General features: G+C 41.1%; 2 protein-coding genes across 3 annotated transcripts; one reads left to right on the forward strand and one right to left on the reverse strand.

The window, feature by feature from the left end:
* Positions 1-62: 62 nt before the first annotated feature.
* On the reverse strand, positions 63-8185 carry tepsin (TEPSIN adaptor related protein complex 4 accessory protein). Of its 2 annotated transcripts, none has more exons than XM_084077416.1 (13): positions 8093-8185; positions 7637-7709; positions 6972-7063; positions 6391-6484; positions 6112-6179; positions 5867-5945; positions 5537-5608; positions 4842-5024; positions 4003-4192; positions 3578-3691; positions 2874-2952; positions 2637-2771; positions 63-2272 (listed from the first exon to the last, which is right to left on the reverse strand). In XM_084077416.1, exons 1-13 carry the CDS (start codon positions 8129-8131, stop codon positions 1562-1564), a joined length of 1929 nt encoding a protein of 642 aa, XP_083933542.1. In that variant the 5' UTR covers positions 8132-8185; the 3' UTR covers positions 63-1561. The 2 variants fall into 2 exon arrangements, with proteins under 2 accessions (XP_083933542.1, XP_083933541.1); XM_084077415.1 differs by having other exon boundaries at positions 4842-5030.
* Positions 8186-8763: 578 nt separating this feature from the next.
* On the forward strand, positions 8764-9974 carry ndufaf8 (NADH:ubiquinone oxidoreductase complex assembly factor 8). The gene is made up of 3 exons (XM_084077426.1): positions 8764-8954; positions 9426-9536; positions 9618-9974. Exons 1-3 carry the CDS (start codon positions 8874-8876, stop codon positions 9639-9641), a joined length of 216 nt encoding a protein of 71 aa, XP_083933552.1. The 5' UTR covers positions 8764-8873; the 3' UTR covers positions 9642-9974.
* The last annotated feature ends 3877 nt before the right edge of the window (positions 9975-13851 follow it).

Below are 13851 nucleotides of genomic sequence, written 5' to 3' on the forward strand. Positions count from 1 at the left end.
AGACCAAAACACTGTGTTGCAAATAAAACAAAATTATCAGGATTTGTGAAAATATTAGTCTTTTAATATTTTTCAAGTTCATTTGACATCAAGAATAACTGTTGGTTTTGAAATTAAGTCAGCTTTTCTAGTTAATTTCATGCCACTATCATGCCCCAATAGAGTACCATTCTTATTTCCAAAATAAAAAGTAAAATCTTTCTAGTACCTGGTGCTGTAAACAGCATTTTTATCACACAGCAATCTCATACTGTACATGTGCAATTGCCTAGCTCGGGTTGAAAATGTAACGCATCCAGTCATGCAGACTTGTGACTGTACGTTCCGGTACTTTTTCGGACTGCAATTTGGGACATGACGTGCATAGTGAACAAATATGAAATAAGATGATATTGAATGTCTTTTCAGTTGAGCAATCATTTACATTTAGCAATTAAGTTTCTATTTTCCATTTTGGTTATTTTGCACAATGCTTGCAGCGTCACCTTAAAGACAAACATGTAAACTCATAATGAACACTTCACTCTTTTCTTTTTCACTAGACTACAACATTCCACTGATGTTTTAGGCGTCAACATGCACCCTACAATAACTCAATGGTAAATAATTATGATTGAAGGTATAAATATAATTTAAGTCAACACTCAAACAGGTACACCCATAATTAATATAATTAATATCTTAGTTAAAAAAATTGCGTTAGACAGTTCTAGACTGTAGGTTTCTGAATCCCTATGAAAAGTGATTATAGTGCAAAATTCAAACTAAGGGACAGCCCCTCAGAGAGGTTTTGGCTGTGCTGAAGAGGCATAAACAGTAACCATATAGTTACTTAAAAGGAATCCTGAGACAAAGAAACTTTCAACGATAACCTGTAACTCCAGATGGTAGAACTCACAAATGCTTTTGCAAAATGAAACCTTGTCTGATAAACTACTAATATCTCTTACAGCTGGTGGACGACGTGCTCGTGATTGTACAATACAGTAGTCCTGCCTCTCAATGACTCGATTTGTGCCTCCTGGCTGTGTCTCCCAAGTCAAAACGAACCCACTTCTCCAAGCGCGGCCTGTAAAGGGTACCGATTAACAACTTAAACTCAGTCCATATACTTTGTTGACAGGGGTCCCCAAGGAATCTATACTTTGTCCCCTCCTTTTTCCCTCTACACCAGTGGTTTTCAAAGTGGGGTCCCTTGAGGGGGTTGTCCAAATGGACTCTTACAGGTCTGTAACTCTTAGTTATGGGGGTCTTTGAAATTAAAAGGTTTGAGACACACTGCTCTACACCAAATCTCTTCGCTGGACAAAGCCGATATACTGTACAAGCTCACAATACAATGTGAGCTTGTAAATCGGCTATTTTCGCAGACTGTTCACCTATTCATGCCCATAATAGGGAGGCTAGGCTTCATGTTAACAACCCGAAAACACCAACTCCATTGTTTTAACCTTATGACTTTGAGATACTGTATATGTTAAGGTGGTTACCGAAGTGAACCAGACAACAAGCTTCTATCCAGAAACACATATAATCAGAGTAGTCCAGCTTTTAATTACGGTCAACAGTTGAGAAATGAGAAGGCTGATGCTGGTTGGTTGCTGTTGGATGTGACATCACAGGTAAGAGGAGAGTTTGTCAAATTGTGAGAGCAATCAACCATTGAACCCTCCCTCGCATATCCTATCCTCTCTTCCGTATTGGTCGTCTCTGACTGCGAGTCTTCTCCTTCGCCGCAGGGACTCGGAGGCTTTCCCATGTTTACCAGCTCCATACCACTGAATAGGGACAGCTTGCCCGGACAGGGCAGCTCATCCTGGGGCTCAGTGGGAGAGAGGAGGCCCTTTTCGTTAGGAAGCTGTGGATTTCCAACAAGTTGAGCTTGAGCCTCGCCATTCCATACAGATACCCTCATGCTTTCTGCTGCCTCTTCACTAAGACTCAAATGCATGTTCTCCTCATTATCATTCACAAGCACCGATGATGGATCCTTGTGGCTCAAGTCTAGAGGAGGTGGAGGAGTTTGGGGTTGAGTTACAACCAGAGGAGGTGAAGGAGTTTGGGGTTGAGTTACACCTGCGGCCGACCGCAGGTCCCTCTCCTGGTAGTGGTTGAAGATGGAGGTGGCAGCTGTGTGGGTTGGTAGTAAAGGGGCTGGGTATGCAAGCGTGGACTGCGGGTCTGCTGTAGACAGATGGCTGTTGATATCTGTGTTACCCTGTTTGGCAGTATGTGCAGGTCCACCCATCAGGGCCTCAAACTGACGCAAGATCTGGTGAGATGAGATGGGGAAGAGGAACCAAAACTAAGTTATTGTCTTGTATCGTATCTATTGCCCTCACAGTTTTGTCTTATGTTTATCCGGTCTTTCTCACTTCCCCTTTTTAGATTTCAGATATTTAACTGGTAATCACTTAAACAAAGCAACTGTCAAAGAGTGAAACAGGTTAGTACACGTACATTCCCTGATCAATATCATTATGAAACAACCATACTGATGAATACAAGGGTCATCACCGTAGTGCTGCAATCATATGACAATTCTCCTCTCTTTAATACAAAATCACACATTTGAGAGAGGAGATGCTACTTTGTACACAGGAGAGGGGAGTCATTCTATCTGTTGTACTGTGTACCTTAGTGGCTTTGTTTGCCACAGGTCCAGTGGGCCCCTCAGTCAGCAGAACCAGACGCGTCTTGGTCACCCCGAAGATTTGCTCCAGAGAGAGGAGGTCAGACGTCATAAGGCAGGATACAGCACACAGGGCCCTCTGAGGGACAAGAGGAATTGAATACAGATTATACTTCCAACTTGGACAGTATTATACAATAAATTGTGTGATGTATTATGTTGAAAATCTGATAAATGTTACCATTTGAACTGTATTTGAAGGCTCTTGAAGTCTGCGTGAAAGCAACTCACCCACAACCTCACAGTTAAGGGTTGAGCACCTGCAAACATGGGAGGATAGAGTTTAGACCAAAAATAAAAGTAAAAAAGTAAAATGAAAATCTAAACTACAGATATATATTGCTTTAGAAAGGATACAGTAGTAGAGGTTGTCTTTAAACAACAAAAAAAACTGTCTTTGTCTTGGTGTTAAAGCCTCTTTATCACCAAGACAGAGACTTTTTTTTTGTACACACACAAAAAAAAATTCAGACGAAAATGAAAAACACACACAACCTCTTGCACACCTACTCTGAAATTGCAGAACGAGTGGCTGTGACGGTGTGTAACTTTTTTCAATCAAACTCTACTCAATCCCTGCATTTGTTTGGAATGCGTTAACTTGAATCCTAGCATCCCTATTCTGGGCAGGTCGTAATGGGCGAACATTCAGCCCTAAATACACGATCTACAAGCTCACAACAGATCACAAAGGGACACGTGAGCTTGTAGATCGGTTATTTTCATTATTTGACGTAGAACAAAGTATCACTGTATCAAAGTACCCAAGATCTGTAAAGGCAAAGGCCTTCACAGATCTCATCTCGAGATAACGCCTGATCATCTTACACCCAGAAGCATGTCAATGTCAAAGGGAGTGCTGTATTCTGTTTTCAATGCACTCACTCCTTGATGAAGTGTTGGCTCTCTTCTCTGGACAGAAAGACCTTGGAGCCCTCAGTCAGGCTGCTGATCAGCACCATCTCCTGGCCACAGTCCCCCAACTGCATGGCCTCCACCCTGGAGGAGAGAGAGAGAAAAAAGTGGTGAGAAGGGAGCAGAATAAAAGAGAAAGTGACAAAAATCAACCAAAGGTGTCTAAAGCCTGATTCATGCTTTGGTGACGAAGGGGGCGGCCATAGCTTAGTGGGTAGAGAGGCTGTCTCGTAATCAGAAGGTCACCGGTTCACCTCCCAACCCCGGTCCATGTGTCGAAGTGTCCCTGAGCAAGACACTTAAACTCTAACTACTCCCTCCTGTGTGCTCATCATAAGCATCTGAGCAGCTTAAAGTAGACGTTATGATTCAACAGGCCCAATTCGCTGACTCACCGTTCTGATAGGTCACCACTGCTCTCTCTGCTGGCGTCCGATTGGCTGCCAGTGCCGCCCGACTTGCTGCTCCTGCCCACAGAGGCCCTGCTATTGGCAGCGTTGTCCAGAGTGGAGTTGTGAGAGGAGCTGTTGGCGCTGTCAATCTCCTCCCAGCCCCCGCCCACCTGTCCCGGGCATCGCTTGGTAACTTAGGAAGAACAGGGGTACAAGTGACGTGAGGACACAGCGGCTGACAGGGGAATGTCACACCTCACACGTACCCTACTGCATTCATTTAATACTGTGTGTGTGATGATGGGACCAGCTGAAGGGGGAGGTCCTATGCAGAAACCATTAACGCCAATTCCTTCCCTCGCACCAAATCAATAGTTGTGTGTTGATGCGGTGCCAGTCCCGCCTTCTATTTTCAGCTAATGATACACAAGCTCATGAAAAGGGAGGGTTATTCAAAATACTGAAACGCCAACGCTGTTGAGTCTTACTCTGAGCAAGACACCACTGTATAGAATCATCTGTCTTTTCTTGTACCTATAAAAAGTGATAACAAGATCTGTGCACTCCGATACATTCCTATTGGAATGATTAATCAAACTACAGCAACAAGGTTTATTAATGGTGTAGGAGAGTGACAGGTCCTTGAGGGGGAATCGAAACGGTGATACGACCACTATCCGCACTGTAATGTTTATTGTTTTGACTCAATACTATGGGCAAGGACGCCATGCAATACATAGTTTACCAGTCAGATTCAAACACACCACTGGATGCACAGAGTACATCTTAAGCCACTGAGCCTGAATGGGACATGCCGCCAACAGCTACAAATAATGTCTGACCTTTATGCCTGCGGGTAGGCAGGTTATAGGCACACGCCGGGACCGCCACCTCGATGGGCGCCGAGGGAGCCACCACCGCCCGGTAGTTGTTCTCGTGGAGACGGATGCCCTGGTGCTCGATCGGGGGGAGCACGGCACTGGCCACCACCTCCGCAGCCTTCTGGATCTTATCCAGCAGAGTGTCTGTGCCTGTCAGGTAGCATTAGGTCAAAAACATCACATAGTCTGACTTAACATTGGTGGGTATTTGTCCTTCTCAATGTCTGTTATTTCCGTAGCCATGTTTGCAAATATTTTACAGGTGTTAAAAGGATCACGTGAACAGGCTACATTCTGCATATGCACTGTATCTCTGGGGTTATATCTTTTTTAATGTAATGTTTAACTGCATCATATTAAATATATTCATGCTTGGAGCATGTTAGGAAATATAAAAAAGCTAAGCTAAGTTCTAAAACATGCTAAAATGACAGAGCCTGGAGCTGCACATTTATAACAGAAAATATTACTAATCCCAATTATTTACCTAGATATGATCACAATTATAAAACAAAAAATACCTAATTAACATAAAGAACAAAATAAGTTTATTATAATTAGTGCATACTATATGAATGAACATTGAGTTCTGCTATTGAAAATACACATGTATTATTTATGGATATCAAACTCAATGCTGCCATCCTGTTACTCACCTGTCCCCTGCTTCCCTGGACTATATCCAAAACCTTGCATTCCTGACTTGTGGACAGATGCTGAGCCCATACCTTTACCGGAAACACAGACAACCATGATCTCATTCTGTTTACAAAACAATAATAGCTACCTGTATTAGTGTCTGGCTCAAGCTTGTCTCTTTTATTCCCCCTCGTTCCCTCTCACTCTCGCCCTCTGCCTCTATGTTGTTTATTACACAGTAATTGAAGTCACATTTTTCAGTGGACAGATGTCTGGGAAAAGGCTGTGTCATTCAAAGTTTGTATGCAGTGCGTGTTAGTATCACTATTGTGGTATGCGCTCCTCACCCATAGTTGGGGTTGCCAGGGTGCACGGTGAGATGCTCTTGATGGCGACTGAATCTGTGAAAAGCAACTTGGCCACTTCCTGTGAACAGACAGCAGCAACATTTGATTGGTCCGTGTGTGTGTGTGTGTGTGTGTGTGTGTGTGTGTGTGTGTGTGTGTGTGTGTGTGTGTGTGTGTGCGTGTGCGTGTGCGTGTGTGTGTGTGTGTGTGCGTGTGTGTGTGTGTGTGTGTGTTTGAGCGCTCACCTGTGCCGTATTCCTCACTTTCTGGTACAGAGCTGTGCCATGGATGGGATCAGGGGGACCACTGTAAACTTAGGACAGCACAAAACACAGCAGCAAAGAAAATTAACATGGGAAAAACAAAAAGGCTGCGGTTGAGCTGACAGCATTAGTTACATCACTTCTAACCTAACCTAATCTCTCAAGACAGATTCTGTCAGCATCACTGCCCTAAACATGACATGTAATGTTGTTGTTAGCAGGAATAAACAATACCAAATGGGTTCCCAGATTGCCTCTAACCTGATGCCTGCTGGATGAAGGTGGAGTTCCTTCTGAGTTCTGTGAGGAAATTATTAGAGGCATGACTGCACAGGTGGACAAAGATCTTTAACACCTGAAACAACAGAGGCAGAAACTGTTGCTCTAATACTGGAATGGTACGACAATAGCTATAAAATCCGTATGATGATACATATTTACACATATTTTGCATTTTTATAGTGAACAGACAACAGATCATAAGTACACCCACGAATATGGCATGACAGGTGACCAATAGCATGGCATATACTGGAGGGTTAGAACCATAGTTCATTTAACAAGAGAAGAGAAAGAAGGAAATGGGAAAAGTGGCTTAAGGAGCAGAAAGTAAGGAGATACAGTAAGGTCACAATACTTTGACTCACTTTGTAGTCTACTGTATATTACTCATTCATTTACATAGAGCATTATGTGAGAAATTTAAACGCCACTTCATACACTATAAACATACTATATGCCATTTCAGAGGTTTAGAATAGGTACAAAATTGGGCATTTTGACTGATGTCACCCAAGGAAATGATGACACTGCTCTCAGCTCGACCAAGCCTGCTCTCTCACCTTGAGTTTAACATGACAGGACTCCACCTGCAGTCTCCCCAGCAGGTACTCCAACAAACACTGACCGCAGCCCAATGACTCATTGGACATTTCTACAGTGTCAGGATGGTTAAGGATGCTACAGACACAGTGCTTAGACTAGTGTTCTTCATCCTGGGCCGTGACTCTGTGGTCAATGCAAAATTCACGTCTCAACGTGAATTGAGAACTGCTGCTCTAGAAAAGTGGCCAAGCAACGTTGACGACCAGTGACAAATAGCCTGAATCACCACACTGTACAAGTTGTCAGATGGATCAATTATGTGCCGATACACCTTTCCCACAGATGATAACTGTTCTCAATGATAAAGCATTACATGATAACATTCATTCCACTGAACTTCATAAACTCAGAACATGTGTTGGTGTGCCTTCTTACTAGAAATATAATACCCCTATACATGGTAGATGCCTCTTACAATTGGATTTGTAGTATTAGTAGAAAAATGTCATTGGTACTGGCACACTATTTTGGCCTTCTGGATAAATTATAGCCAATTAGATCATTCAGCTAAGGGTCAAGCTTTTCTGCGATAGATCCCTCTCTACCAGACTATTGTGTCCAGTCCAGATTGGGGGTACATACATAGTGAGGAAGGAGAACAAACAAATCAGCCAAAGGATACTTCCTATCTCTTGGAAGAGGTAGCCAGGACAGGGATGTTCATCATCTGCTGTGGCCTTCATCAGAGTTGGCACCTCGAGTTGGTGAAGGAGAGGATAAAAGTCAGTAAGAGATCCAAAAACCTTCAGATTCCAGAGCATCTGCCCAAAATGTGACAGGGGACTGGACTGGATTACATGGACAGCTTTGACAAGTAGAACACACGGACATGTATATGTATTTATGTATTACTTTTTTAATATAAAAGAGACCAGTCTGCCACAACAAACTGAGTCTTGACATTCAATAGCCTGCCAATATTGCTCAATGTGTTTACACAGTGTATGTTAGCTTGCACGGTAGCTAAGCTAAAGAGCTAAATTATGAAGCCTAAAAGAGAGGTTTAGCCGTTATCATGACACCTTTATTCAGCAGCTGATGGTATTCAGTTATTATTAGGGTGAAAATGTATACTCACTTTCTGAAGAAAAGTAAGTCGTTCCATAAACGTTGCCATGATTTTGCATGTCTGTCTATCCTGCTGCCAAGAGGCTGCTCATCTTCTCTTCAGTGTTGCCAGATGTTGCGAGACAAATAAGCAACCTCGTTTATGAAAACACACCTAAAAGAAGCGACCGCTAGGCCAAGAGCACTTAAACAAGCTCACGATGCGACGCGTTGTGAGCTTGTAGATCTTCTATTTTCCAAACATATTTTTGAACATTTAACAAATCTTTTATGGGGTCTCTCACAACATATTTTCATATAAGGGACCGCGAGCAAATAAATATTAATTTGGGGGTCCTTGACAATTAGAAGCCAGCCCAAGTACGCTACACTTTAGAAACAACCCCCAAAAAACGCCCAAAAACGCAACCCGCAAATACCAATACCAAAAACCAACACAGTCGCATATAATAAGCAGACATGGCAACACTGCTTCTCTTCTACGAAGTGGGGTGTGCCAGGAAGGCGGGATATGACATGACAGCCAACCAATGGGACAACAGTCAGTGTGGAACTGGGATTCTATTGGCCCTCAACGTTTGCGTAAGGCCGCACATTAGCGAATGAATTGAGAGGACCGTTTGATTGTCACAAAGCTGAGCCAATCATGTCCAAACGTTTCGGCGCTGACAGGGTAAACAATATGGCGCTGCCCATGGTTTAGGAAGGATGTCTCCTCTGTTCTTTGAGTTTATCAACAGAATATTCCATAAAATGATGTTTTACAGCGTAAAACTATAGCCATCACCACCATGTCTGGGACTAATGTCTGGGCTCGCAACCGTGAAAAGATCAGACGATTCCCAGAGCTGTTTGCTCAGTGTGCAGGAGAGGTGAGTGATACAGGATGATGATGATGATGGCAGTGGTAGGTAGACATACTGCTTTCAATGTCATGTGTGTAGCAATAATGATGCCATATATCCAGGCCTATATGTAAATAAAATGTATACTGTGCCGGGGTTATTTGGCCAATGCCAGCCAGGTCATTTGTAGACCTGGTATCCTATAGTGTGTATAGTTTCAATGTACAGATTGTTTTTTTGTGTGGATATTCTACTGTTTAGACTGATGATAGGTTATTGGTTTACCTATGATCCTAAACTATTTCTATGCATTTAATGTATTACCTCGTGTTCTCCTTGCTCACTGTAAATCGTTCTGGATTAAGAGCTTCTGCTAAATGCCTAAATTGTTTTAGGATTGGTGGCTGTCCCTTAAGTTTTTACTCTGTTAAGCTGATGACAGAGTGAATTTTCTATTTGAGTATCAATGAAGTACAATCATTCTCATCATGTCACTAGGCAACGGCTTATGGGAAGTGCGTAGCAGCCACAACTACAGGCAGAGAGGAGCTGAAGAGGAATCTGTGTGCCAAGGAATTTGAGGCACTGAAAAGTTGCTTTGCAAATGCAGTAAGTATTAAGGCCAGTAGATTCAATGTCCACAAGTTGTTCATTATATCTGAAAATATATCAATCTTAATTTTCTTACAGGCCAAGAAAGGGGCAAAATTATGAGGACCAATGACCATTCTATGCCTGGATTGTCTTCTGGACACATCTACCTCCAGTGGTGTTGTGGCTGCTTGACCTTCACATTTCTGCTTCAAAACCTCACATTAACATATTTATTTAATTTGTAACATGTAGTCTATTCCACTAGTCTACTATTTCACTCCCATACCTGCATGGAGGCAGTACCGTTAGTTGTTTTGTGTCATCAGTCAAACCTCAAGCCTGAAATAAAACTTTTCCAAATCTCAGACAGATATTTTTCTACACTTGATATCGCCAATCTTCAGTTACAGGAAGCTTTGCATAGCTTATATTTCAACACTAAAGCCAAAGAGAAGAAAATAAAGAGATGAAGCTTGATATATGATTATCATATAAAATGCATTATTTATTACACAAGCAATAACAAACTTAAACTGCTGTAAAAAAATAAAATAATAATAATTAAACTACAACACACTTAACAAACTTACACTACAACTGTTATGGTTTATTTTAAAGAAAACATTGATGTATAAAATAAAACACTTAATGTAAGAAATAAAAGCTCAAACCATAGTCAATGTACAATATAACACTTATTTACAGAAATTCTTACAGATTTCTTCAAACAAAATATTTAATAATACTCAATTTGCAAAACAACACTTTACTATTTACAAACAAAAGATCATGAAAGCATACTTTCTGTACAAAATAACATGACTATACTGTTTATTTACAACAAAATATGAAAGCATTACTGTAAAATAAAACTACTCAAAGGAAAGCGTGAATGGTTGTCTAAGACTAGGACCCATCTCGCAGTGGTGTCCGATAAGAGCTTAACCAAAATATCTAACCCGTGTACTGAAGTATACTCAAGTACCGGTAAACAAAAGTGCAAATTACCAAAGCATGGCTGCATTTAAATATAGAACATCTCCCCCCCAAAAAATGAAAGAAACAAAAAAAATACATTTTCAGAGATCAAAGCTCACGCTTTTGATCAGCTATTTTCACTAAGATTAAAAAAGGGCATAAATTGTTAATTCATAATATATTTTTGTAAAAAATGGAGAAAAAAAAATGTAGTAGAGTGAAACTCAAGTGCTGGCAAATAAAAACTAAAACTACTCCAAAAAATGTACTTGAGTACACTACTAAGTAAAATCCTTGGTTACTGTCCATCAATGCCAGTGTTGCTGAAAAGTCCTGAAGTTGGGAGATACGATAGGTAGTTGGACATTCTGGAGGCACTTGGCAGACCACCTTCATCGTTGGCAGGGTCGCGGTCTCTTGGTGGCGAATCTGGCGATGCAAGCAGAAGATGTTCTCTGTGCATGGAGAAGAAACACAGGTGTTATTATCAATGTCCAGCCCTTTCTCGACTACAATACGTAAATATCTTGCTAATTAAAAGTAGTAACTTGTTACATATTACGTATTCAAACAATGGAAGTCACAAAATAAATAAATAATTATTCATTTGGTAACTGCAACACAACATTTATTTCACAACATTGTATCCTTGTTTTTATTTATTTTAATTTCATCAAGGTGGGAGCTTACCAATATGTACATAAGACTTGTGCAGATTTATCCTGCGGTAACCCTCTTCCTGGTGGTGACCTGTTGGGGAGGAGAAACAGAGGAGTCAGTTTCCATGTCTGAATCGTCGGTCAAACACGGAAACCAACTCACCTCTGGCTGTTTGGGTGCTTCTCCCGGTGAAGCATCCTTCACTGGCACGACACAGGCAGAATATGGTCTCTGTGCATGGAGAAGAAACAACAGTGTTAGTATCTCTGTCCAGCCCTTTCTCAACTACAATATGTAAATATCTGGCTAATTAAAACGACATGAAAAAATCTTGCCGTCTTGACTAGTTACATATTATGTATTCAAACAATGTAAATCACGAAACGTTCTAAATAATTATTCATTTGATAACTACAACTCAACATTTAATCACAATATTGTAATTTATTTTAATTTCATCAAGGAGGAGCTTAACAATATGTACATATTGTACAAAAGACTTAAAATTAAGCTCCGTTTTGATGTTGGTAAACTCCCTCCTTAAAGAAATTAAAATTAAAACATTTTGAGTTGTGGTTATAAAATGAATAACAAATTAGAACATTTTGTGATTTACACATTGTTGGAATACATCATTTGTGTACAATGTAACTAGTAACTATGTTACTTATGGTAAACTTACTATATGAACATTTTGCCAACTCACCTTCCTCCTCCGGACCATCCTGCGGTTGTTGGGACTGGGAGCATCGATCACGATGCACTTCCTTCTGTTGGAGAAGTAATCTTCATCGATCTGTTGGAGAAAATGTAGTGATTTGTAACTTCAGCTGATTTCTTTCATAATCTAAACTAAATAAACTTCAGACATAGTTTTAAGTGGAGTTAAATGTACACGCATGCCACATCACTGGTCAATCGCTTTAATTCAACAGGCAACACTGTTTTTAACTATTTCACAATTACAGACAAACTCATGGATGCTTTTTTCCATGTCTCTGCTTGCCGCTTAACCACATGAACTAAATTCAGAAACTAAATTCAGAAACAAATAGCGTTTGAGGCAACTGGGCAAGCATTCGGCAAAGATATAAATTGTACATGCTCACAACGCCTCGCATTGGGAATTTGTTGATTGGCTATTTTTGGCAAAGAGATTTAGTGCAGAGGGGAAAAAGGAGGGGGGAAGTACAGACCCCTAACTCCAGTCAACAACGTAGAGTTGGTTAAAGGTTTGTTGAGTGTGAGCTTAGCCTCGTTTAGCTCAACTCTTGGACTTGAGATCAAGAACCAACTCCAATCAATAGTAAGAAAATGCAACCTTAAGAAATAGTTCACCCAAAAAAGGACTTGTTTTCTATAAATTACACACCCCATGAAGCCTTGAATTAAAATTCATCATCAAATTATTGGCTTAGGAATGCGACAAAAACAAATACATCTCCATTGAATTCAAGTCTCCATGGGGTGTGTAATTCATAGAAAAAGTCATTTTGGGGGTGAACTATCCCTTTAATTTTCTTCAAAGATGGATGACTGGTCTAACTAGACTAAACCATGAAACTGATGTATTTATCAATTAATTAATTTCACTTAATTTCTCTATTGTAGAGATCTGTAGTAAAGGTGTACTTACCAGAAGGTGGTGTTTGGCTAGTGGCCTTTTGCCTTTGCAGGCTACTTCTTGGCCGCAGTCTCCTTCGCAGGATTTTCCTTGGCATTTTCCTGCTGGCCTTTTGTTGCCCGTGTTTTGAGAGATGTGTTTCTGCCTTAGGAAGCTTTGCATACTCCTGCAAAAAGTGTAAGATGTGAATAAGCAGAGTAAGAATGAACTCCAGTCAATTAACAACAAGGTCTCATAAATAGAGTGCAGAGAGAACAATGTAGTGCCTCAAAGAAACTAGGATTCCAGGTAAACAATGAACCTAGCATCTGTGTACACCAAGGGTTCCCAAACTTTTCAGACCACGACCCCCCAAAATAATCATATTTGAACAGCCCACCCCATTGTAGGCAGTATACATTTAGTTTGACTAGGTTCCACAGATAAACATAGCCGATCTACAAGCTCACAACGCCTCGCAGTGCGAGGCGTTGTGAGCTTATAGTTCGGCTATTTTCACAATTGCCTCTTCCGTATTAGAAAGGTCTTAAAGGTCATTAAATAGAAACGTGCAGATACCCTGTATACACCTGTTATACTGCATGTTGGTTTGTTTACTGTTGAGTGAGAAAACAATGTTGCACATTAAGATAATCTGGGTCCCGACTCCCAGTTTTGGAACCACTGGTCTATAAAACATGCTATAGTATCTAAATAACATTCTTAAACATTTGTGGTCAAGAAAAAACAAATGTATTAAAATAACAAAACCATGAGAACAAGTGACCAAAAATCAACATACTTGAACCAACCAGATCCAGTTCCTCGCTTCATCTTGGCAACGGTAACCCTCTTCCTGGTGGTGACCTGTGCTGGGGGAGGAGAAACAGTAACCCTCTTCCTGGTGGTGACCTGTGCTGGGGGAGGAGAAACAGTAACCCTCTTCCTGGTGGTGACCTGTGCTGGGGGAGGAGAAACAGTAACCCTCTTCCTGGTGGTGACCTGTGCTGGGGGAGGAGAAACAGTAACCCTCTTCCTGGTGGTGACCTGTGCTGGGGGAGGAGAAACAGCAACCCTCTTCCTGGTGGT

This window comes from Gymnoscopelus microlampas (genome assembly GCF_963454915.1).
Source record: "Gymnoscopelus microlampas genome assembly, chromosome: 14".
In the NCBI taxonomy this organism is placed as follows: Eukaryota; Metazoa; Chordata; class Actinopteri; order Myctophiformes; family Myctophidae; genus Gymnoscopelus; species Gymnoscopelus microlampas.

Coding starts and splice junctions, on each gene's coding strand:
- ndufaf8 (XM_084077426.1), top strand. CDS start 8,874: ATGTCTGGGACTAATGTCTGGGCTCGCAACCGTGAAAAGATCAGACGA. Junction 8,955..9,425: donor TTGCTCAGTGTGCAGGAGAG/GTGAGTGATACA, acceptor TCATGTCACTAG/GCAACGGCTTATGGGAAGTG. Junction 9,537..9,617: donor AAAGTTGCTTTGCAAATGCA/GTAAGTATTAAG, acceptor ATTTTCTTACAG/GCCAAGAAAGGGGCAAAATT.
- tepsin (XM_084077415.1), bottom strand. CDS start 8,131: ATGGCAACGTTTATGGAACGACTTACTTTTCTTCAGAAA. Junction 6,485..6,971: donor CCTGTCATGTTAAACTCAAG/GTGAGAGAGCAG, acceptor CTGTTGTTTCAG/GTGTTAAAGATCTTTGTCCA. Junction 5,609..5,866: donor CCTGGCAACCCCAACTATGG/GTGAGGAGCGCA, acceptor TTTCCGGTAAAG/GTATGGGCTCAGCATCTGTC.